The sequence below is a fragment of the Terrapene carolina genome, unplaced genomic scaffold (assembly GCF_002925995.2).
Source record: "Terrapene carolina triunguis isolate 2854851 unplaced genomic scaffold, T_m_triunguis-2.0 Scaffold131, whole genome shotgun sequence".
Classification (NCBI taxonomy): Eukaryota; Metazoa; Chordata; order Testudines; family Emydidae; genus Terrapene; species Terrapene triunguis.
The window spans coordinates 20966077-20991777 of NW_020664482.1; the positions used below are offsets into that span (position 1 = coordinate 20966077).

The window sequence follows — 25701 nt, forward strand, 5'->3', positions numbered from 1 at the left end:
TACGTGTGATGCTCCCATAGAGTAAGGAGAAAGAGGAGTGAGATGGCTTTGAACACATCCTCCCTCTCTCTAGTCTAAATATAATGACTGGTGATGAGAATGTTGGTTTACAACACTGTCTGGATCCAAAAAGGGTGCAAAAAAAAAAAAAGACTTGATAGATTCTTGTGAGCTCCCTCTTGTCTCCACACTTTGGTTCCTGCTTGACCTCCACTTCTCTTTCATTACACACAAAGTTGTTTTGGAGGGGTAAGCTACATTTTATGTGTGTGTGAAACTTATAAAACCACAATGGGCTAGAGCGTGATGCTGACTGTATTAATTTGCCTTGGTGTGAAAACAGTGAGAAAACAGCCCGCATATCAGTGCAGCCCAGAATGCCAAGAGGAATTCCAAAAACATAAACAAATAAAACCTAAGGTCTAGTTTGTCTCTTCAGTGGACAAAATCAGAGCCTGAAATACCAGTGGATCAAGCAATGAAACTGTAAATGTAGTCATTAGCAACTTCTTGGTAATTAGCTTCTCAGTTCCCAGAAACCTGTGGTATCATTACACATTGGAAAGTTGCGATGATGAAATGTGATGAAAATGTGGCACTCTTTCCAAGCAGAATAGGCTAATCAATTTGAGATAGCCAAAGGAGACATTGCCCCTAGGAATCTCTATACCAAACCCCAGTTCATGCTGAAGTAGGACTCTGGGAATTTAGTGAATCTCTGTGGACATTCTTACAGGGCCAAATCCCAAAGACCTGGACTCAGTGGGAAGTTTGCCTGAGTAAGGATTGCGTAAAACCTGAATGTGGGATCTTCAGCACCAAAACAAATGTGAGCTAAAGAAGCAACTCCATTAGGTAGTAACAGTAGCAGGCTGTTATCCTCTATGTGGACTAGTCACACGAGGGGGACATGACACACTTTACAAGTATGTTACATAAGCAACACAGGATTTGCAGACATGATCAATAAAACCCATAGTTTAGAGCCCTACTAAGAAGCGTCAGTGCTTTGACTAAAGAAGTTCTCAATGACCTCCCATCTTACCTATATTATGCCAGGAAACCTAAAATAAATTGTAATTTTAAAAAACCCAACAACCCTGCTTTTGTTACATTAGAGCAAATCCAGAGTCTCTCCATGGTGTTCAGTCAAGCTACTGTGGTTTTACACCACTGTATATCTGAGAGCAGAATTTAGCCCAATGTATGACAATGAAATAAAAACAGCATCGAGGCCATCCATTTGTAAAGGAAAAATGTGCAGAGGTGGAAAGGTTAGATGGTTCTCTTTGTCTCTCACTGTGTAATAGCTTAAACTGTGTTTAAAAGGGTCTCCGGGTGACATCATTGTTTATATTCACTCAAATCATCTTTTCGTTGTAATAGCAGAAGAATCTTCTAAACTGGCCAAATTTGTTGTTTTGTTCTCTCCTGTAGCCTTGTGCAGCTGAAACCATTTTTAACTTCCTTGCTTCGTGTTCATCTACAGCTAGATCTAGATAAAGTGTCCCCCCACACGTTATACTATTATTTCATCTGATTATTCATGACAGGCATTGGAAAAAAGTGCTACCTATACACCCTCCAAGATATAGCAATGGGGCTTAAAAATGGACTAATCTTGTCTCCACCGGCACAAAAGCGCAATTGCAAGATGGAGTGAGTTGCTTCTTTGGCAATCCCAGTCCTTCAACACAGACAATCCAAGAAACTGAATCAGATGAAAACCTCAGTCTTTGGAAAGCGCAGGGAGCAATTTTTCAAATCATGTTCCTTCCCCATATGTTAGAATTAGCAGCTGAGCACAAGGTTCAGAAGTTCGGCATGGAGGCTTTATCCTCCTTGTTCTAGCTGGCAGGCCAGATCAGGCTGTCTCTCAAGGAAACTTCAGGTACTGGCTTCAGCAGGCCCAAAAGTACCCTGATGAAATTGCTTGTGCTGCTTTGGATCTTCCACTTATGGCTGAAAAAAGACAGTTCAGGCATTTCATGGTGTTTTAAAGTAGTTAACTGACTTCAGTGCTTCTTTGCACTACAGTAATGCAAATAATAACTAAGAATCAGTTCATTAGAATTTGAAGCGAACAATCATCTCAGCTTTTATTTAACCCAAACTAAATTTGCCCATCCTGAGTTAGGAAGGTCTGTTCAAACTGTAAGACTCCTCCTGCAACCTTTACTTAAGCGATTCATCGTTGCTCATCCAAGTAGTCCCATTGGCTTCAGAGGGAGAACAAGTGTCAAAATAGCTGGACTGGGCCGGTGATTTTCAGTCTACACACCCAACAGTATTTATTACTAGCGTCTTTTATTTTTATCTAATGCTTTGGTGGAGAGAGGAGAGAGATACTATTGTCAATAGCATTTGTTAGGCGCTTCAGAAAGATACGAGGCCAAGTTCAGTGGTGCTGCACTAATGTCAGTGATGAATTTGGCCAACTGTCCTTGCTGCGAGAATATTGTAATTGAAACAGACACATAGTACAATGCAGCAATGCAGAGCTCGATTCTCCTCTCACCTGGAGCACCGTCACTGAAAGCAAAGGTCTGGATTTATGTCTTGGTGATGGAGAGCAGAATCTGTCCCACTGGACTTCCATGAGTGCAAGGGAGAAGGGACTCTGGCCCACAGCATTTGGGGTGATCTGAAAACTTGTGTATCACAAAGTGGTGCAGAATTTTTGGTTCAGATGACTCCATGCCCTCTGCACTCTTCTTTGTAAGGTGGATTCATGGAGCGAGAGCCTTCATGGGCGAAGTGCAATGAGAGCTGTGACAGTGGGGAGAGTGGGTTTCTGCCACACGAGGCAGGGTGGGCTAGTGACATAGGGCTGGAGACTGCAGAATATTGCGCACATGGGGGATTTATTTTTCTGTAAGGAAAGACAGAGACCTTGTGATTTGCTAGTTACCATCCACAAGACTTTATTTTCCTCTCTGCAAACACAGGCACACACTACTGTCTTGCAGCAAGCATTTCCTCTATGAAGAAGCACTGTAATTAGGACTGCAGCTAGAAAGCGTTTCAATACTACAGCATGGGCACATATTACGGGTCCACCAGGAGGCAGTTTCAAGCAGGCGGAGCACCGTGTGATGAAGCATGGAAAAAAGATCATTTTATAATCACTGGAGAATAAATATGGTACTTTTCTGCAAATTGGAGATGGGCCTGGATCCCAGCCCCAGATCCCACCACTTCCAAACAGCTGGGAAGTTCAGATTCAGACGTATCACCACAGATGACCCCGCTGTCTATAAAGGGCCAAAGCTAAATCTCAGTTTTTAAAGCCTGAGGGAATTTGGGATCTGGATCAGAACTTTGTAGGGGCAAGCCTATTTCTGCTGTGAATCCGCAATTACTGATTGCGTCCTTCTGTGGATGGAGGAGAAATCTGTTTGTTGCATCACTAGTTTTGATAAGTTAGGCTAGGGTCCTGCAAGGTGGGAAAAGCTAGAAAATCTGTTTTCCATTTATTGTCAACATTTTCCAGTTGTGCACCCAGCATTAGTTGCCATCAATGAGAACTGAGGGTGTTAAAGCACCATATAGGGTTGGCCCCTTAAACAGCAACTGTCTTCTTTTGGGAGACCTCTGTGAAAAGTAGGTGCTGCCAAATTCTGCTTACAATTATACTGGTGTAAATCTAAAGTAACTCCATGGGAGTCCTATGCAAAATTTACACCAGTGTAACCATGAGGCAGAATTTGACCCATGGGGTGAAATTTCCTAACCTCCAACCCCAAGGAAGCAAACATTTTGACTGAGGTGTTTTGGATTCATGAAGGTTAAAAAAATGAACAGATAATAACAGGATCAAGCTTCCTTGACCCTCAAATGAAGAACAATTCCAGACAGCCTGCAAGCTCCCTTCTGCACTTCCTTGGCAATGTCTTTCCCACAGTTAAGAAAAACACAGGAAGATCTAAGGAAACCTATGTGGAAATGCAAAAGACGAAGGCATGTGATCTGAAAATAGAAGGAAAGTCCATACATTTCCTTTACATACTGGTCTGAGTCCAGTTTTTGGCTGAATTTTGAAATCTTAGGGACCATATGCTTTTGCCATTACCTCAAGGGCATAATGGGAAACTGACTTGTTTGGTCCTTTATCACTTAACAGATTAGACAATGTAGTTTTCTTTTTGCCTGGTAACTTCAAGAATTCTTTCACAGTGCTAAAAACTACTGCTTTAGAACCACAACAAAGTCCCGCTGCACTGGCTCAGAGCACACCATCAGCCAGTTGTGAATCCCTTTGTGATTACATGTATTAGGGAAGCTTGCAGAAGTCACATCTCATAAAGTTCAGCACGGTATGAAAACTTACTGCATCCGACTGCAGAAAGCTAAAGAGATTAAACTGCAAACCACAGGCAATCCCACATTGACTTGCCAAACCTCTGCACTAGTCCCAACTTAAAAGAGAAGAAGCAAATTTAATTTGGGCACAAGGAAGAGAAACTGTGCAGACCTCCACTCGCAGCAGGGCTCAGAAATTCCTCTAGGTCTTTCAAACTGTAACAATTTTAGGAATCCTGAGACCTGAGGGTAGATTGGGTGATGCTTTGGCAGAGGGAAGGGAGGACAGGATGTAGTGAGAGCAACAAAGTAGGTACTTAAAGGGCAGACTAATCAAATAACTTGAAGGTGAGGGCACTGCAGTGCCTCTCAAAACCGTTTCTATTCACTCCCCCCTAAACAATCAGTGTGTGTAGCTTTGAGTTATCCTGTTAAAAAGATGGCAACATTCTCATGGAGCAATAGGTCAACCTGCTTAGATCAGTGGATTAGTTAGTAAAAATTTGCACAGTGCTTTGAAAATACAGGGCTTGACTCAGATCTCACTCATGGTGGTTTTATATCAGTGTAACTCTACTGGCATCACCAGCCCGCTAAATTTACTAATTCCTTCACAGTGCTTTCATGGTATAGAACCATAACAAGGGCTTCGGTGTCTGTTTGGAGAATCAGACTCATGAAGAGTCCATATGAATGCAAAGCATCATCACTCTCAAATAGAAGTTTGTTTCAATGCTGATAAAGCAGAGTGGATCAGGTCATATGATGAGCCCAATGGTAATCATGTGCACAATTCAGTTCTGCTTTTATTCTCCTTGATGGTTCTAAGTGAGCTGTGTCCCCAGCACATATAAATCACGATCTGGAGACTTCAACAGCTGAGTTAAGGGAAAGTGGGTGGGTCAGCTTTTGTGGCCTGCATCATGCGGGAGGTCAGACTAGATGACCATAATGGTCCCTTCTGACCTTAAAGTCTATGAGTCTATGAGTCTATGAGCACAGAGATGCTGGATCAGCCTCACCAAGTGAGAGGCAATCAGGTGTGCTCTTTGCATTACCATGGGGTCAAGCTGAAAACTTAATTAAAAATCTCCATAAGATTAAAAGAAGATGCCACCAGCTATCTACTCATGTGCAAAGCATGTGCCAAGCTGGGTAGTAACAACCTCCTTCCCCCCAGCTACCTAGACCTTGGATCTGGTCTGGTGCAGAGGGCAGCCCTAGATTAAACCCCCCACCACCATAGAGAAGTTGGAGAGGGGTGGGTTGAGGACGAAGACTGGCTCTGGTCCCCCTCACACCAAATTAAATGGTGCTCTTTGAAGAAGCCAGAGCAAGACAGCAACAGGGGCAGAATTGTGACACCCTAAGGGGTTTCCCAGATTGCTCCTGGCCTGGTGCAGCTATGCACTGCCTCTTACTTAGGGCTGAGCCTAAAGGTTAAGTCTAGCCCTATATACCTAACCACATTTTGGCTCACTTCTACTGTGAGCCCAACACTAATTATTCCCAGTACAATTAATGGGCCCAATCCTGGCCCTAGCTGCGTCTGTGGCATGGAGCCCCCAGAAGCTCCATGACATGGCCAGTTTCTGCAGCTGTGGGAGCTTTGGCAGATGTAGAAGGGGAAGTTCCCCTCCAATGTAATCATGACCACTCAACCCCTTTGCTGCCCTGGGACAAAATCTGTGACTCCATCCATCTTGAGTGTCCTTCCAGCTCAGTCCAAACCCCCTAGGTAGCTTTTTTCTGAAGGTCACTGGCTCTTTATCTGCCATATCAATCTACTGAAAGGTGGGATGTTATTTTTGCATATACTCCACCACGCTTGGGCAATGACCATTTTGTACTATCAACATACAGACGGTTTACATTTCACCTCAGATGGTCTCCTCCTAGCTTCCATCCCACCAGCCTTCCTCCTCCTCCTCATTTGAGGAACAATGGGCCTGGATGCATTTTTAAGATTCCATCTGTCATACAAAAAACATCTCTATATGGTTTGCTCTAATATTGCCTTGCGATCCCAAGCTTTCTCCTGGTACAGCACTGCTCCCATTGTAAACTTCAACCATCTATTTATATTAAATGGCATTTCCAGATAATAATCTGCACTGGTTGATGCTGGCAGGTTCTGCTGTTTTCTGTGTGCCTTACAAAAAATAAATAAAAAATAAGTGTCTAGCCCAGTGAGGTGCGAGACCATTTATTCCAGTGAACTGTAGACACTTTTACACCAGGATCTCCACTTATTTAAACAACCTATCTTGCTGGCCAGAGTGGCTGAATACAGAGCTAGGCTCTCTGCCCTATTTCTCTCCCATGTCATGAGGTACAGAGGAGCAAGAATGCCTTATCAGCATTAGGAAGGCTTAATAACCTGTCAGTCATTTGAGATGAGCTGTGAAGGACAATGTTAGGGGCTGTGATCTATTTTCCTCTCGGGCTGTTGGGATACCCAAAATGTCTTTTAATTACTGCCAGTTGCAATTCCCATTTCAGTCTCAATAATGGGGAAGTCTAGCCAGTGCAGAGGAGGAATAAAAGGTAGAGCACTCCAGGAAAATGTAGAAAATATCAAATTAATTATGCAACTACACGGGGGTTAGCCTCAATGTCCTGCCCAAACTCTCATCTGGACAGTTAGAATCTACTTATCTGTTTTAAAAACTGTTACAAGGTGAGCTGAAAACAGCTTCCCCATTCCACCTGCATTACAGTGGTGGAGAAAGTGACCCCTGTTGTATACAGTTTGTGAAGTATTTTGGATAAAAATGCAACAGAAGCATAAGACATTCTAGTTCAATTCAATGTGTGCATACAGCACATTACAGATTCTCCATCTGCCATTCAAACACAGCACTGGCTGCTTGGAAAAACCAACTATTAGTCTCCTATTCCTGACTGCACTGATGAAATTTTGTATTGTATTTGGAAACCTTTTATAATGGTGGATGAATCCAATGGCACCATAAAGGATGCATGTATGGCTCAACCTGCGGAATGTGAATCTTATAACATAATAGAGAGTTCTGATCCGTTATATAGGAAATGGGAAACAGCAATATTTCAAAATAACACAAACTTACCCCTTGCTTAGATTTAGATGTGTTAATGGGGGGGGAGGGGGAGAGAAGAGGAGGGAAATTATGTATATACATATTCTTGTAATATTATCAATAAAAAAAGTGTTTGGAAAAAATAAAAATGAGATTCCTATAGAAATCTTGAACAAGTGAATTTGTTCTGTGCTCTCAGTATTCTTTTTTGTATGATTTTACTCTCTGGAAATTATGGGACTTTAAAATACTTATCATCTTCCTTTAATACATTAATTATTGTAAAATTATTTCTGCTTAGTTTTGAATGTGGCAGTTTTAGACAGGGAAATTAGTATAACACTAGCTTTTAAAAAGAGTTATGTACTGTTTATAACATTTTTCTACAGTGCAGCAGATATTTAGAAAATCACATTAGCAGTGGGACATAAGACTTGCTTTTATAAAAAGTGAGCAATGGTCTATTTGGTCCAGTATCCTGTCCCCAACAGAGACCAATGATGGATTCTTCATAGAAAGGCAAAAACATGCACAATATTGCAATATTTTTCCATGGAGCTAACTTTCTTCCTGACCCCAGTCAGTGATCATTTTATGCTCTGAAGCATGATGATTGGGATAGTTTTCTAGTACTGAGGTGTGATGTCTTAGAAACATACAGGCTACTAATGACAAACCATCAATAGTAGTAATATATGTAGGTATGGTTGAAAAATGAAAACCTATTTTCACAAAAATATTTGAAATATCAAAGTTGTTTTTATGTCAAAAAGTTCAAAATAGAGCCACTTTTTATTTTTGTTTGAAAGTTGTCATGATTTTGTTTTAAAATGGTTCTCAAAACCACTGAAAGATGCTATTGAAAAAGGTTACTGGAATTTTTGACTTACTGAAAACCATTTTTGATTAAAAAAATGTCAGGATTAAAAAACAAAAAAAGCATTAACTTTTTCATGCCAAATGACAAATTTGTCAATGTCAGCTATTTATGAAAAAAAAAGAAGTTTTTGAAAACAAACAAGCAAACAAAAACCACTTTTTGACCAGGAACAACAACAACAACCACCACACACCCAAACAAATCACTTTCCAACCAGGAAAAATAACAACACTTTTTTTGCCAAAAATTTCCACCAGCCCTTGTGTTTAGAGAATAAAGACTGTAAATGCAATAAGAGTCAAACAACCATTTCAACCTTGTGCTAAGAGGAATCAGAACTAAAATATGCAACAATGTCAAAGAAGGAGGAAATGCCATGACAAGCATGGAGCTATTTTAGATGATTTCAGTACATCTACATATTTTGGAGCTAAGCTTTTTGGAATGGGGCTGGAGATTGCTGGGATGAGCAATGGTCTGCCTGTTACCTCTTCTGATTTGAAATCAGATCTCAGCTTTACTATGGTCAGGATGCAGGACCTGTTGCTGATCCATGGGCATGATTAGGTTTCAGGGAAAATACAACCTATCAATGGTCTAGTAAGATATAACTTTTGTCCTCAACCATCAATACAGTGACTCCTAAATGTTCTTGGATTCCCTAGGTGCCATCTACACAGGTCACGGCGGTAGTCTCCTGACCTGTGACATGAGGCTGATGGCAGAGTGATGGTGGCAGTCATCTCAAACCAATACTAATTAGTTGCAACAGAGCGAGTACTTGAAGTCCTCTACTGTGGCTGGGGTATTAGCTAAGAAAATATCCCTTCCCTCGGTGTCTGTCCCAAACAGAGGAGGAGGAGAACTGGTTTGACAACAGCACTGCTGAGAAGGATCTGGGAGTTATGGTGGATCACAACCTCAACAATGCAGTACTGCTGTAAAAAAAGCAAATGCAATTTAGGGTTGCATTAAGAGAGGCATAGTATGCAAGTCATGGGAGGTGTTAGTACCACTGGTTAGGCCTCAGCTGGAGGACTGTGTCCAATTTTGGTCACCGCTGTATACAAAGGATGTAGAGAAACTGGAAAGGATTGAGAGGCGAGCAACAAAGATGATCATAGGGATGGAGTGCAAGCCATATCAGCAAAGGCTGAAGGAACGGGGTATGTTTAGTTTGGAAAAGAGATTAAGGGGGGACATGATAGCAGTCTTCAAATACTTGAACGCTGCCATGAAAAAGAGGGAGAAAAGTTGTTCTGTCTTGCCACAAAGGGCAGGACAAGAGACAATGGGTTCAAACTACAGCATAGCAGATTTAGATTAAATCTCAGGCAAAACTTCCTAACTGAAAGAACAGTAGGACAATGGAACAAACTGCCGTGGGAAGTCATGGAAGCTCCGTCACTGGAGCTTTTCAAAAGGAGGCTGGATAGCCATTTGTCCTGGATGGTTTAGACCAGGGGTAGGCAATCTATGGCACGCGTGCCGAAGGCGGCACGCGAGCTGATTTTCAGTGGCACTCACACTGCCCAGGTCCTGGCCACCGCTCCGGGGGGGAGGGGGGGCTCTGCATTTTAATTTAATTTTAAATGAAGCTTCTTAAACATTTTAAAAACCTTATTTACTTTACATACAACAATAGTTTAGTTATATATTATAGACTTATAGAAAGAAACCTAAAAATGTTAAGATGCATTACTGGCATGTGAAACCTTAAATTAGAGTGAATAAATGAAGACTCGGCACACCACTTCTGAAAGGTTGCCGACCCCTGGTTTAGACACAACAAATCCTGCATCTTGGCAGGGGATTGGACTAGATGACCCTTATGGTCCCTTCTAACCCTATGGTTCTATGATTCTATGACACAAAACTCTACCCCTCTTTATTGTCAGACATGGATAGGGCATTCTCTCTCTCTCCCTTCTCAGTGCCTGGCTCCGAAGGGGCATGGATGAAAGTGAGCTGGGTGAAGCTCTTGCTAAATACGGTGGGGGTCAGACTGCCAGGTAAGGAGTCTATTTAGAGGATGCAGTGGGTGATATCTGTACCTGGTCCATTTATGTGGGAGTAAACCCACCCTTTTCAGTAACAGTTGCAATATGAGTGTGCTCCTCGATTCCCAGCAAGAACTGGTGGCCAGAAATACCTTTTCCTGCCTGTGCTTGGCCAAGTACTTGTTACCAATTCTCTCTGATACAGAAACTGCCATGGTAATACATTCCTTTGTAACCTTCAGGCTGGACTGCTGTCTTATGCCCTATATGGACAAGCTCTGAAGACCATTCAGAAGTTACTGTTAGTGGAGAATACAGCTGGATGCGTACTTGCAGTGTCAGCCAGAGGGAGTGCATTACAGCAATTCTCTGAGGACTGCACAAACTTCCTATTTGCTTCCAGGTGCAATTCAAAACGTTGCTACTGATGTATAAAGGCCAATCAGTTATGGAATCACCTATTTCCCCACATGCTCTAACAATAACTGAGGTCAGCTAGGGCACTTCTATTAAGGGTAGCTGGTGGCATGGTATTCATGACTCTTGCCTATGGAATCCACTTCCTCTGTTGGTCCAGCAGAGCTTAAACTGGCCCTTTAAGGCATGATGTAAAGCTCATGTTTACTCCAGGTATGTCTGTGAGGCATATATGGAGCTTGTTTCTGAGTTTATCTGGGCTGACCCTTGCTAGCAAGTGTTTAAAAGGTTGGTACGTACACCCAGAGGCACTGTGAGGGAGCATTTTATAAGTCTCTGAATAAACCAAACCAAATATGAGGATTCTAGTAATGAAGCTCTGGTAGTTTACGGTGCTACCAGAATCCCTCAGCAGATCTGTTTTCCTGATATGGTTGGTTATTGATTATAGTTGGTGGAAATTAACCATACCCCTAGAGCCTAGAGACACACTTCATACTGATAAGGAGACTAAAGAACCAATAGTCTGGTGTTTTGAAATATACCCAGGGCTCAAGGAAGACTATGGAACACTACTGGCAGGAGAAATTTCACAGTAAATAACAGACCATCTCCTATATACAATCTGATGTGCCATGAATAAATAGCATGGTAATCCAATGAAATCCTCATGATTAATGAAATAATGGAAGACCACATGGCACATGGAAAAGCTTTTCTCAATCTCATTAGCCCAATTATTCTCTTGGGCTAGCATAAATCAGGAGTAACTCCAGACACACATTTAGAAGGAGAACACAGCATTGATGCACAACCAGGTGTAGAGGAAGGGACAATACAATCTAGAGAGAAGAAGATTGCTCACGCAACTTCTTTACCTATGGACCTTAAAAATTGCACCCCTGAATTATTCTATTCCCCATGAAGGAAGTGATTTCATAGATTCAGCTTGCCCCATGCACAACAGAGGGCTCAAATATATGCTATAGCCTCAGCTTTTGAAGCCTCATCTTCTTCAGGGTGTTTCAGATGATCAAATACAACTTGAAATGTTCCCATATAGGAGAAAGATACTAAGCCCCACAAATTGCTATTTTTAACTAATTGTTGAAGCCTCAAGGCCGGATATCAGAAGTGTTAGCTGGGGTGTGTGTGTGTGTGTGGGGGGGGGCGGGGAATCCTTCAAATGCATCGCACGTCAAGGACCTTTTCTTGAAGATACATCTTTCTCTATTTCCAAATATTTTAATGAAGCACTGACCCCTTCGAAGTATTCAAACCTGAGCTCCCATTGCTTTTGGTAAGAGAACTGATATCTAGTGAGAGAGCCCTTGTAAACTTATTACAGGAAATTCCAGAGCCAATTCCTAACTGGCCCATTGGCCGCCTATTTAATTAGGCGTTACTGTGTGGGGGTGAGGATCTTCCAGAAGAAAGCCCAGGGCAAGGACAGGGAGGTGATTAAGAGCAACCCACAAAGCTTGTTACTTGCTCAAAGTAAAGTGTTATGAATTCAGGAGCCTTTCTGAGAACGTTCAGCTAGGGCTGAAAAGAAAAGAACCCCAAAGGTTCTTCTGATGGGCGCCTGGGAGCAGTTTAATGCTAAGTAAGTGTGAGACTGGAGAAAAATGTGAGTCATGGATCGAGAATGGAGCCTTCACTTCACCACAGGAACTTGAGGGTCAAAGCCTTGGGGTGGGTGGGTGAGAGCAAGTAGATTCAGCAGTTAGGGAACCAGGAACAGGTAGGCTGGCTTTAGAGCAGTGCACTCTTTCCAAGCTTGCTGTCCTTTTCTAAAATGCAAAGGAAGAGCTTTGCTCTCCAGGTGAGTTCTCCCATAGCACTCACGCAGCTCTCCTGAAAACCCACCTCAAAGCCACCCTTTCTCTTAACTTCAACAAGGGAAGTCCCCACCGGGGCCGGGGATGCCTATTTGCAGTTGCAAGCGCCATCTAGCGGCAGCTCCCCAGATCTGCTACCTCAAGGCACTTGACTCCTTGTGATGCCCAAACCCTGAGAAAGTAATTGAAACCATATCCAGGAGAGAAAATCCCAGGCAATTAAAACAACAACATAGTTGAAATAGTTGCATCCATAAAGGAAACCAAATTTAACTCTGTGACAATACAGGCTCTTTCCCCCCGCTCCCTCGCAAAATGGACCGAGCCGGACTGCAAATTTCCCCTCTAACAAGTCCCCAGACCTTAAACAGAGTCCTTGCTTTGCTGCTTCATGTAGGGTTATTACAGATGCCCACACGAAAGGCGCAGTACCCCATGGCGCTAGAAGGTTAGTGGACTCAGGTGCATGCTTGCGTTCAGCAGGAGAAAAAATAAATACACGGAAAGTTCAGCCAGCCCCAGTGTTGCTTTTGGCCCCCCCGCTTGGGCAAGGTGCTGGGCCAGGCAAGAAAACCAGGAGCTAGAGCCACATTGGACAGGGGCACCAACCAAGACCCCCACACACGGGGGAAATCGTTCCTCTCCATCCTACCCAGGGATGAATCATTATTCTTTATTTCAATCAGCTAGTCAACATCCAGGAGTGGCTGGTTTTGAACTGGTCCCTCTGATATGACCGCTTGGGCAGACGAGGTGGCTTGCTGTGAAGTGGCCTTAAGCCGATGGGGGGGAGAGAACCAGTTCCAACCTGGATACCACACCGGAGTGAGCAAACACAGAAGAGAAAGTTGTCGGAGCAAAAATACACTGTGAAATCAAAGGAGAGTGAGAGAGAGATTGAAAAAACCACGTGTAAACTGCTCTTACCTTGTAGCCAAAGCAGTCCATGAAGCACACAAACAGCCAGGGCGGTGCAGTGCTTTGGAATCATGTCTGGTGCAGATGTGAATTATGAGTATATCCTTTATAAACGTGCAAGAAGGGAGATCTGTCAATAGGGTCAATTTCTTTCCAGCAACAAGTTTCAAAGCCTTCAGGCTGGGTAAGGGTGGGGAGGGGGAAGAACAAGGCGTCCAGAAGTTCTCCCTTGTTGATTCCAGTGAAACTGCTCTTTCCATTCACTGCTTCCCCCCTTTGCTACAGGTTTTGTTTGCCTCCCTCTCTTCTTGACGGCCAAATGTTTTTTTTTTCAGAATAACTTTATTCCTTGTTTCCCCCCTCCTAACTCATGGGATGATCTGGGGTTTTTTGTTTGTTTGGGTTGGTTTTTCTTTTTCCTTTTTTTTTTTTTTTGGCTAAAATCTGATTAAAGTAAAGAGACCAGTGAGAAGAGCAGATGTTACACAACTGACCAAAGGGGTTAACAAAGCAAAGTAGCCGCAACAAAAAGTTTTGGTGCAAAGTTTTTTCGAGTCACTGAGCGGCTGCTTCTGAGTCGCTCTCCTCCCTTGGGCTGGGTTCTGGTTAAAGTGTCTTCAACCAAGAGCCTCCGCTCAGGTCTGTTTATCCAGGGAGGTGCAGGTGCTGCAGGGATCTGGAGGAAGAAGCTTTTAAACTCTCTCAGGCTTGCGAGACAGGAGGAGGGGGGGGGAACCAAAACAAAACGCCTGCGTCCCAGTAGCTGTTGCAGCTGACACGAGCCCACGGGATCTCTGCTACATGGTGCTGGGGGAATCACAAGCCCAGGAGCAGGCGACCGGTTCGGCTTCTTGCAAGGAGCGGGGCTTGTGCCTGGGCAGATCCCAGTTTAGGTATTTCTCTCGCTCTCCCCCACCCCTCCCAGTTTGATCTGCTTTTGCTGGGATGTTTGATGTGAGCCTGGGATTCTTTATAGGGAAAGAACAAGAGGAAGGAGAGACGTCAGCAGCAGAGCCAGGGGGGAGCTTCTCTCGCTCGCTGTCACTTTTCCAGTGCTAAGGCTCCCAGGGCGGCTGCCGCTGCCTGAGATTGGGCGAAATCGGCCGGGATTTCAAACCCTCACACACATGCCAGCCCTTGCGCTGGTTCTTGCCTAGCTCGCTAACAGGTGGGCAGGGCTGCTCGGGGCAGGCAGGTGACGGCAAACTCAGGCTGCAGGAGCATGAGCGGAGTGGGAGACAGAGGCTGGTCGAGGGAGCTCATCAGGTGGCAATGTGCCCCTGGACTCCTTTCCACGGAATGGGTCTGGCACTGGGTTTGGGGGCGCTGGACCCCAAGAGGTGCGTTGTTGCTGAGCTCCCTCATGTGCACCAGAGACACCGGCAAGCAAAAGGAAACATGCAAGAGAGTGGACGAGGAAATAAAACTTGCCCCAGTTTTCTGTCTGTAAAGGTGCGGGAATAACCTGGGAAATAAGGCAGTTGCTCAGGATATCGGTTTACAGGTGTTTTGCTTTGCGTCGGTGTTTCTTTCCCTCCCAGCAGCCAAAGTTACATGAGCAGAATATACGGATTTAACAGAAGTTGGTTTCCTGACCTGATGTCAGTTCGATCAAGTCCTTTTGGAATGTAACTGGTATTTTACCACAGCGCAGCTTTAAAAGCGCTTTACAATTCATATTTTTGATATTGAGGGATGCAGGCCATTTGCTGATGTGTGTGACACACACACGCATATACCTGTGGGATGGTTTGAGCAAAGAGGGGCAAGAATAAAGAGTTGATGCAAACAGAGCATTGGAAAAAGAGCAAGGTTTGCTTTAACTTATAAGTTTTGGCACCCCAACCACATCAGAAATCATTGGGATGCTGCTGTAAGCAGGGCAGATTGCCCCTCACTTTGTAGAGATATTTATAGATGTTTTAATCGAAAATGCAATAAAGCAAACTCACTTTTTTAAAAAAAAAGTCTCTTAGGTGAATATCTGGATCTGACCTGTCTTGGGTTTTGAGACAGCACCAACCACTGCCTGGTATCTAAGTCCTATTTCCAGGTATTTGGGTGTAGACAATGCTGCCCACGTGGCTGAGCTTGCTGGTGTGGCCTCATGCCTTTCCTCTGACTATGCCAAGCCCTTAGCGTGGGAGAGCAGCACTCCCAGATCAGAAGCCCTGGGGACCCTGTAAAGTGATACAGTCACTGTACCCTTCCACTCCTGCCCAGAGTTGGACACTCCTCTTCCAGATGCTGCTGATCTTCCAAGGAAGAGGAGGTGGGCAGTTCAGCCTAAGTCCAGACTTTTCACAAGAATGAATGTTAACTGCCAGTGGTTTGCCCAGCTGTTGTCAGTATAAGTTACTAACTTACCTATATCTAGCAGCTTGGATCCTGAAAGGATTTTATAATCTGTATGCAGGGGGATCACTCACTCAGCATGGAAATGCACCCAGGGCTCAGATCTCAATGAGGAGCCATTCTGTGCTATCAACACTACCCAGCAACAATAATATACCGAAGTTATACACCACTTTACATCTCCAAAGCGCTACAATAACATGAATCCTCACCGCTCCCTTGTCAGGCAGATCAGTATTATGGAGCTCAGATCCTACACTGATGGGGGACAGATAGATTAGATTATTATTTCTGTTTTATTTATGGAGAAAATGAGACACAGGTTAAATGATTTGTCCTAGGCCACACAGCAAATCACTGGCAAAGCTGGGATTCAGTCTCATGCTCATTCAATTAGTCTTCAGAAGAGGAACTGAAAAATAGCCTGTGCATTGGAATCTACAAGGGAATCTGATAACCTGGAGTTTAGTGAAGATGAACTTTGGTCAGCTGAACTTCTGTTCCCCTTTTTTGATATATAAAAATCTTGTTTTTATCTTTTGATGCATGTAACAAATATATACACACAATACTGAAATACAGTCAGATCAGAGCAGGAGATTAATACAGTTGAACGTACGATTACAGATTTTAATTTGCAAGAGAGATGACCAGACATCAGTTGATCAGAAACATGATCCCTGAAAGCCATAAACACAAACTCTACAATAAAGTGTAATAATTCTGAATGTCTGAGTCCAATGAATCATTTCCTACAATAATGCAGGAGGTACAATTAGGATACAGTGTTCTCAATATCACAAGAGGTTATCAGGTTGATACGAATATTAATACCCAAGTCACTTCTAATACAATACAGGGAATGTACCTCTCCCTTTTGTATTTTATAAATTAATATATCAGAGTATACATCCTCATCCAAATCAGTGTACCAATTCTGAACTGATGCTCTGGGATAGAAATTCCTTCTGCAGCTCAGGTGGAGAGTTACTTTTAAATCTCATAATAGTGGATAATAGTAAAGAACGGTCATGTAGGATTAATTGTGCATTTCAGGGGAAATAAAATTTCCAGTTAAAATGTGCAGTATCTAATATTTTGGCTTCATAATCACAAATTTTGGGGCATATCTACAATGTGCCAAATTTAATCAAATTCCTTCTAGATTGGTTGCACCTCCAACAATATTTGCAAGCTATATCTTTCCAAGCTCTTCAGAGTCCAACAGATTTTATGAACTATCTTATTATGCATGCACTGTACTTTTGCTACCCTGGTGCTAATTTTAAATTCATAATCCAGAACCTCTTTGCCATTGTTTAGGAGTAGACTGTAGTTCAAAATCAGTTTCCCACATGGATTTTGATTTTCAGAAAGCTCTGTATGACTATACCAACCCAAACAGCAATAGATAAGAACTGGATAGTGAATGTGCCATTCCTGAAATGTTCAGACAAACAATTAGCAATAAGAGGGTTTGAGGGTGTGTGCACAATTTGGGGATTGAGTGACGTTACTAACCAGCTGCAGTAAAATAAAATTCTTGTTCTTCAGATGCTTCAAATGTATCTTTTAATGGTTGAAGAGCGAGCAGATGTTCATCTTTATCTATATTTCCAAAAGCTGACTTCCAACATTTATCCAAATTACCCTGGGGATGATTTTATTTTGAATTCTTTATTTTTCTCAAAATTGATATAAATTAGTACCAATAGCCTATATTGTTCTTGAACATATCAGTACACATGTGGCAACGGTAAGCCTTCACAAAGTATATCAGACTTACAGAACAAAATAGTAAGGTCCATTCCCAGAGACAGAAAAAAGCAACTTATTAACTGTAATATAACTTAATAATAAAACAATTATTCTTGCCAGTAAAAGTATTTCACGCAAGAAGTTTTACAAATTTTAACTAATTCAGCCTTACAACACACCCGTGATTTAAATAAAGACTACAGAAAGATCGTTTCACCAGCTAATGAAATGCAGCCATCTCTGGGGTGGAACCTGGAGATTGTTCAAATGTACCCATCAAATCAATTACATAAAAAGAAGGAAATGAAGAATGCTGTATCTAACTAAACTGCTGGGGGATTTAAATGGGGAGAATTAGAATTTGGCCAGAATTCTGGGGCTACCACCTCTACTCTTACCTAACGTGCATGCGTTCTTTAGAGCCAGGTCCCACAGGGCAGGGCAGCCTCTGTGTGCCGAACTGGATGTGTAATCTGGCAGCAAAACTGGCTTAACCAACTCATGGAAGATCTTCCCAGAGTCAGGGTGATCCTCTGGTAGTGTAGAGCCAACATAGGGGCCTTCCTGATGTTGATGTAGCAGGGGAAAGGGCTGCAGAAAAGAAGGTGTGGTTGGCCCCAAGTAATCTTCAGCTGTGTTTTTTGCCCCCTGTGGCCATTGCAGCCCTGTCCAAGTGAGAGCACCTCTCAGGCTGCTCTAACACAGCACAGGGGGGATGGCCGTTCAGACAGCCACAGCAGAATCAGAGTTTTAAGCCAGATTTGCATGGCACCCTGCCTTGTGCTCTGAGCAGTTTAGTCTTAGCCAAAGGATCTGGCACTTTATGTCTACAGTTAGTTAGCATGTCAGACAACAGACGGCATCTCCTAAGGCAGTGCTGTTGGGTCATTGCTGACTCAGATGGAAGGGTACTGTCTAGTGAATCACCAACACTACTTCCTCCAACCCACGGGTGTTCTCCAAACAAAAAGCCCTTGTGCTTTTAGCTTGTGAGATTGGATAGACAACAAAGTGGCATAGCTGCAGGCTAGTGAATGTTTGGCTTGTATTAGGTGTTCAGAACTGATCTTTACCATAGATAAAAAGGAAAGCTGATGAGCAAATGATGCACCGTACTGGAAGAATATGGCCATTAAATGAAAGACACCTTTGTCTGCTCACAATCTTCATTGGTTGCACTTTACTGCACTATATCAGGCATAAAACAATGTCCCATAAAGTCAAATCCTACTTATTTGAAATGAGATGTTTGCTAGGCTGGTATCTGGTAGGGGATCTAATAGTGCCCAACCAAGGCGTGTGCTACCCCACCTGACTGGCAGAGATCTGGCACGTTGCCTCCTATCTGACTCATGGAATGAAGTAGGACAGTGAATGAAAACAACACCAGGATTACACGTCGCTAAGCCATGTGAGTGAAAAGATACTCTCCACTTCCTTGTGTACCTTCTCTATCTAGATTCACTGTCATCAATCCCACCCCATCCCCTTCGTGCACACACAGTCCTAGGAGAGGCAGAAATTGACCTATAGCAGCCCTCCTGTCACGGGAGAGCTGCCATTGGCTGACAAGTGCTGCAGCACCATCCAGGGTGTGGCTCCACCCTTCTGGCACTAGCTGCCATGGTAGGCCTCCATTCATCAAAGCCATTGTGTAGTCCCTTTGGGAACAGAAGACAAATTAACAGCTACAGTCTGTTCATATGCACAGTACCCAGGAAAATAAAAACCTAATGGCAAAAGTTCTTGATTATACATAATAATCCTGCCATAGGGCAGGAGCTGGTGAAAGGTCTGGTTGGGAAGTGACTGTCAATACAGTCTCCAAGCACTTTACCCCTTTATACAAATGGGAAAAATGAAGCACAGAGAGAGTTTAAATGATTTGCTCAAGGTCACATAGGAATGTCAGTAGTGTCATGGAAAAAGTCACCCACGCAGTGATTTTAGTTCAGAGACATAAGCCTGAGGCCCGTTTATTGAACACACACCAACGCGTTGGGGGTAGCAGTATTGAAACTGCGCCCCCGATACAAAGCACACAGAGACTTTTAAAGCTTAAACCGCAAACAAATTACACACAGTTAAGTAATAATAACCATATTAGGAATAAAGGAGTTAGGGTCTCTTGGTACTTTCCAGCATTCTTTTGCAATCTTGCCTTGGTATGGGTGCAATTTGAGTTAAGGTCTTCTTGGTATTTTTCAGCGCTGTTACAACCTTGCCTTTTATAGGGTGCTTATTACACAATTGCCCCTTACAGGGTACAGTTAGTCAATGAGGGTAGTCACACAAATGGTGTAGGGGGAGACATGGTTACTCATTTTAGATGATTGCTTCACACTTATTGCTTTACACAAGTGGTTATTATATTTTAAAAGCAGTAGGCACATATTGCAAATTATTTTTGTTGCTGGGGCCTTTTACTTCCTCTCCCCTCTTCGCCCCCCGTCTGTGTCCCAACCTCCACTTATCATGGCCAGGGAGTACTGCACTTAGCATGGTTGAGGCTTGGGCCTACCAGCCGCTGGGCGGGCCCTGGCCAGAAAGGATCAGAATGATAGGGCCAGAGTAATTTTCCCCCATAGTAGCAAAGTTGGGAATAGGGCCCAGGTCTCCTGACTTCCCTCCTACAATCATTAAACTACTCTGGCTATCACATTTACAGCAGCGCCAGGTTATTTATCAGAGATTTTAAAGTAAACGATAAGAAAAGTAATATAATATTCTCACCTATTTTGTTTTAATAAAGAAATATTAGACATTAGAAGAAATTCTCATCCTGTGTGGCCTGGCACCCATTCCTGCCTGGCACCCAGCCCTGCCTGGCACTCCTCCCAGTCACTCACCAGTCTCACATCTTCCATGCCATCCTATACCCCATCCCAGCCTACCCCAATGGTCCCAGCCCAACCTATCTCCAGTCCTTCAGCTAACTGTACTTACTCGTGTTCTCACATTACTCCTCCCTGGTGGTTATGGGCCAAGGGCCCTGACAGTGAATGCCTCTTGCACTGATGTGCTCAAACACTGGAAGGCAGAAACGCATTTGATTTCTTCTGGAAACAAGGAAGATTAAAGCACAAAGACAATCTCCTCCCATTCTTTGACTTGCACTTATGAGCGCTGGTTTGCTTTTTAAACTACAGTATTTGGTGGGGAGGGGGGTGTCTGAGATTCCCACTCTTTGTATTTCCTCTTCGAGGTTATTTTTGAGCACCTCATTGTAGCTGTTTGACTGTAATCCTTTAGAGCTCAGAGAGTCCAGGGATGCTCCTTGCAGCTGATAAATATAATCAAGGCCCCCCTGGGCCCATCTGGCTCTGAGAAAGGATTGACTGGTTTGGAACTTTAAAGAGACTTTGGAGCCAAGCGAGTAAAACAAGAGAAATATTAAGGAAAATCATCAGCAGCAGAAGCAGCACAGGCTTGGGGTTTGATCTCAAGTACATGTTTTTGGTTCTGTCACAAGACAACAAGGCTAAGACATCAACATGACGGGGGCAGGGAAGTTCAAGCGCCTGGTTCGTCTATATGCGGTGTTGAGAAAAACCCCAAAATATCCTGCCCCCTTGAGGCCCCTTTGTCGAAGTCATCAAGCTGAAACGGCTTGCCTCGGCCAGAGGCCTGTTTTCAAATGAAAGGGTTTTCCTCGGACGCACTCTGAACTTCAAAGTGTGAACGACATGGGCTTCCCCCACCCATAGGCCTCAGACTGAGCAACCAAGAATACCTGTTTATTTAACTTGGGATTCTGATTCTTACCCCCCCCCCTTCAGTCTGTGGTAAGTGGGGATTTCCTTGACATGCCAAATGAAAATGGCAAATACTATCCACCTCATCAGCAGGATCCCTCAGATATTCCTCTTGAAGGTAGAGGTGCTTGTTCACATTTCCCCAAGCACATATGAAAAACAGAAATATCTGATCCAAAATAGCTGAGATGAGGGGTGGAGACCCGGGCTAGAAAAAAAATAAAATAAAAAAAAAATGAGGAAAACTTCAGCCCCGTAAAGCTGCAAAAACAGCAAGATAGAAAGAGCCTAGCGGGCCTTTAAAAGGTCACATGAATCAAGAAACTATTAGGATTGTCTCAGTCCCTAACCCCAAATTTGAATTCCCCTCTACTGGTTTACAAACGAGGTACCCCAGCTTTCCACATCAATCTTTACATGGCACTTAGTCCAAAGTTTTCTTAAAATCCAAGTCAGCTATGTCCACTGCTTCATCTCCTGCTGTTTCCTTGTCATGTCCCTAAGGAACTGAAGTGTAACTTGCCCTAGTGTGTGTTTCTAACCAGTCTGCATCTGCCCATTTGCTCACCCATTGTTTCCTTCTTTTATGCCAATATAGCATTTGTGAAAGGTGCAAGATTGACAGCACCAGAGGCTAAAGTACTGTGTTTATCCACAGAACAGGCAGAGCGCTGGCTGGATCAGTGCACTCTCTACCTTAACCCTGACCTGGAGGGGCCAGCTCTGGAGCTGAAAGGCTAAGTCAGACTCAACCAGCTCATCAGCCAAGCATTCTGAGAACTGCACATGACAGTCTACTGAAACCAAAGCACCCCTGGGAATTGTATCCGCCTTCATGTGACTGGCTGGTGTAGTAATCTTCCAGTAATGTGAAAGCCAGTGTGTCCTAGCATTATTTTTTTCTGACCAGTGCACTGGCTAAAAAAATATGTTCAATTCTCCTTTTATCACACTTCCATCTTTCTGTTAAATTTCACATGTAAATGCTTCATGTCTCCACAGGGCAAACATTGATATCCTCATCATTTACAGTGGCTCCAAAGTAAACCAAAGCCACATGACTCAATGTTACTGAGCCTCTGTGGTGAAAATAGCAATGCACCATATAGAGATGGTGGAAAGAATTAAAGGGACGCTGTCAATCAAAATTAGGGCTGTGTAAAAACAAGCTCTCAGTCAAACCGAGGGCCAAAAGAAATGTTCCCACTCTTTTTCTTTCAGTTCAAATGAAAACAGTTGCTTTGACATGAACAAGCTTTGGTCTGCATTGCAGCAGCCACTGCAGTGCTAAGACCCTCACAGTAAAACTGACTTCACTGATCTTTATTGTCCAAACTGGGAAATATTCAATAAAGACATGAGCTAAAATCTGATGAAGCCAATGGAAAGATTCCCACAGACTTCAATGGGCTTTGAATCTGTAAAGAATCATAAACAGTCATGAGTAAATTGATTTTAAAAATCCTTTCATTGTTAATAATCTAAGGGGCTCTGAGTAAAGCAGCGAAGGGAATTGATTTATAATGTGAATTTTAAAGTGGCAGTATTCCACACTGTGCACAAAATATATATGTAACATCGCACACTGTGTGGGTCATTGGCAACAGGGATTGAAACTCAGACCACTGACATGAGCCTCTACTGCATGAGCTAAAAGACCCACCTCTGTTAGCAGTTCATCCACTTCTATGTGTGGCTTAACCACCACTAGAGGAGGACAGAGCACTACACCGAGTGGGTGTGGGTTACAGATGTAAGGTTCTTCAAGGTAATCAGTAATCTCCTCAAGGCAGGGGCTGTGTCTTTTCAGTGCCTGTAAAGCACAGTGCAATCCTGTGGCACTATTTAAATAATAACACATTATTAAAGGCAATTGTGAAATGAAGGCAGGGCAGAATAAACAGAGGCTATGGGAAAACAGTGGGACAGCTTCATTTTATCTGGCCAGTCTCCACTAAACCATATGTGGGCAAGTTGCCGGAATATGGAGTGAATAGTACTTTGCATTTATATTATACAGAGTTACTCGGAAATCTTAATGGAATTTTATACATGGACAAACTGGCAATCAAAGATTCTCAGGTCACATGGTGAGTCAGTGACAAAGCCAGGCCTAGCACCACAAACACTGGTTCGGAGGGCCCTGTTGTCAACCGCAGACAACAGTCCCTCCCTTGTTCCTCATGCATCACTGTTTTTCACGATGTGTCTCTATTTATAAATATATTTCAGCATATTCTGTGCTCTGAATGCTAGAGATTAGCTGTGGATAAATAGCAGTTGTTACATTTACTTAGGCTGGCTGCTAACGGGAGGCATGGACTTATGCACTAAAACCAGTGTGTTACACTTTGAACATGAAAAGCTCTATATATGTGCCAGCTGATTATTATTAATTTTTCTTCTTTATTTATTTCACTTAGATTAATGGCAGTAAAAAGATTTTGCACTGATAAGACATATCAGGACCAAATGAGAGGGGATTGATAGTCACATTTTACAGAAAAGTAATATATGACCTGGAAAATAAACAAAAGCGTTTAGTGAAATGAAGAGATCATGTCTGAGTTAGAGCACTTGACTGGGACTCAGGACACCTGTGTTCTACTCATGGCTCTGCACCTGGCCTGCTGGGTGACCTTGGGCAAGTCACTATTCCTCACCGTGCCTCAATTTCCCCATCTGTAAAATGGGGATAATGATACTGACCTCCTTTGTAAAGTCCTTTGAGTAGAACCTTGCAACTCAACCTGAACCCAACAGGACCTCACTATAATTGTCAGGTTCAGGTTGGGTAATCTCTAATCACCTCCTCCTGCCCACAGGTTCAGCACAGCAGCAGCTGTGTGACCCACATGTGCCAGCCATCACCACCTCGCTCCGCTGTGTGTGCTGTGGAGTGAGTGCGCTGACGAGTCACAGGTGAGGCAGTGGCGGCTGGCAGGAGTGGGGCACCCACTCATCACTGCCCCGACACCACAGGCAGGCAATGGCCAGACACTGATCATGGGCACAGGGAACGGGAAGCCCCCACCAGGCCAAGCCCCAGGGATGCGGCAGCAGTGGCATTGACACAAGTTAGTGGGGGAAGTGTTATGTTTGGATCAGATTGGTTCTGAAAATGACTCGACACTCTCATGTTGGGTTCAGGTCGGCTGTGCTCAGCTCAGGTTCAGGTCTGGATTAGGTTTTAAAATTAGGACCAAGCAAACCTCTATCTTTGAGATCTATTGATGAAAAGTACTGCATAAGAGCTAGGTATTATTATTATTATATATAATAATAAACAAAAAGAGTAAGCGCACTGCAAAAGCAGAATATAAATGTTTCCGGCACAAAAGCAAACCAAAATCACCAGATTCACAGAAATCACCCAGCTCTGAAACAAAATTTTTCTTCATTGTGTGTTTGTAGAGGTTAAATTCCTGTCCTGTTATAGGCTATTTGATAAACATTTCAATAATAATTCAATCATTAATACCCCTAAATAGTCTCAACAGTGGAAAGTGACACACCTGGTTATTTTGCATCTGGGTTTATTAAAAGCACAGAGGAAAATTTCATAAAGCAAGGGACAGAACTGGGGGAAACAAAGGACACTTTTGGCTGCATTGAACAAGAAACACAGGAATGGAAAATCTCTGCCGTGTGGGCTGAGTGATGTTGTGCTGGAAACCTTGGTTTCTGAATTTCCTCACTTTGGTGTGTTCTATTCAAAACCTTGACAGGAGGGTTTTTTTTTAATTTCATCTCCCACCCAGAATGCTATATACTTCATAATTGCCAGGTAACTGGTTTCAGAAAAGTACAAAATAATTAAATCTGTGTGGTTTGAAATGATACTGTAGATGGCAAATCTGGGAAATGAGCAAGTATCTTCTAATGTCAATGTTAATTATCTCCAACTGATATTATCACCTGCCCTTGCTGGTCATTTTGGGGCTAAACCATCCTAGAATTTTTTGATCACACAAGGACTCTTTTCAATGACTTTGAACATTTCTTGCATAGGCTAAACCACGGTGGATCAGACCACTGGCCCACCAAGTCCTGTGTCCTCCCTCTCGCAGTGACCAATAGCTGAGGCTACACCTAAAACTAGTGTCTCCTCCATAATGCAGCTGGCTAGTGGTGCAATGTTCTATGGGGGAAGGATGGGCGAATTCCAGTAAAGTTTATAGAATATACTGTCCAGCTTGAGATGTGATCAATGCTCTCTTCTCTAAAATGACCAGAGTTAGTATAGGTGACAATATTATCTAGTCACTCTGTTTGATAGGCCTTTACTGTTACTTTGGAGACCCCTGCCTTGCCAACCAGAGTTCTGTATATTCACTGTGGCACTGCAGCACGTTGCTAAGGAATTCATGACTCCATTTGGCAAGTCACACAAGGTCTTTCATCTCCAGAGCGAGT

The 25701-nt window shown here is 43.2% G+C and overlaps 1 protein-coding gene across 1 annotated transcript in view; it reads right to left on the reverse strand.

Annotated features, from left to right (window-relative positions):
- The window catches only part of LOC112119274 (vascular endothelial growth factor receptor kdr-like), a 179295-nt gene extending 164952 nt beyond the window's left edge, over window positions 1-14343 (reverse strand). Inside the window, exon 1 of the mRNA XM_026652934.1 lies at window positions 13427-14343. Coding sequence (XP_026508719.1) covers window positions 13427-13490 — 64 coding nt within the window. The 5' untranslated portion in view covers window positions 13491-14343. The remainder of the gene's footprint in view (window positions 1-13426) is intronic.
- Between the last annotated feature and the right edge of the window lie 11358 nt (window positions 14344-25701).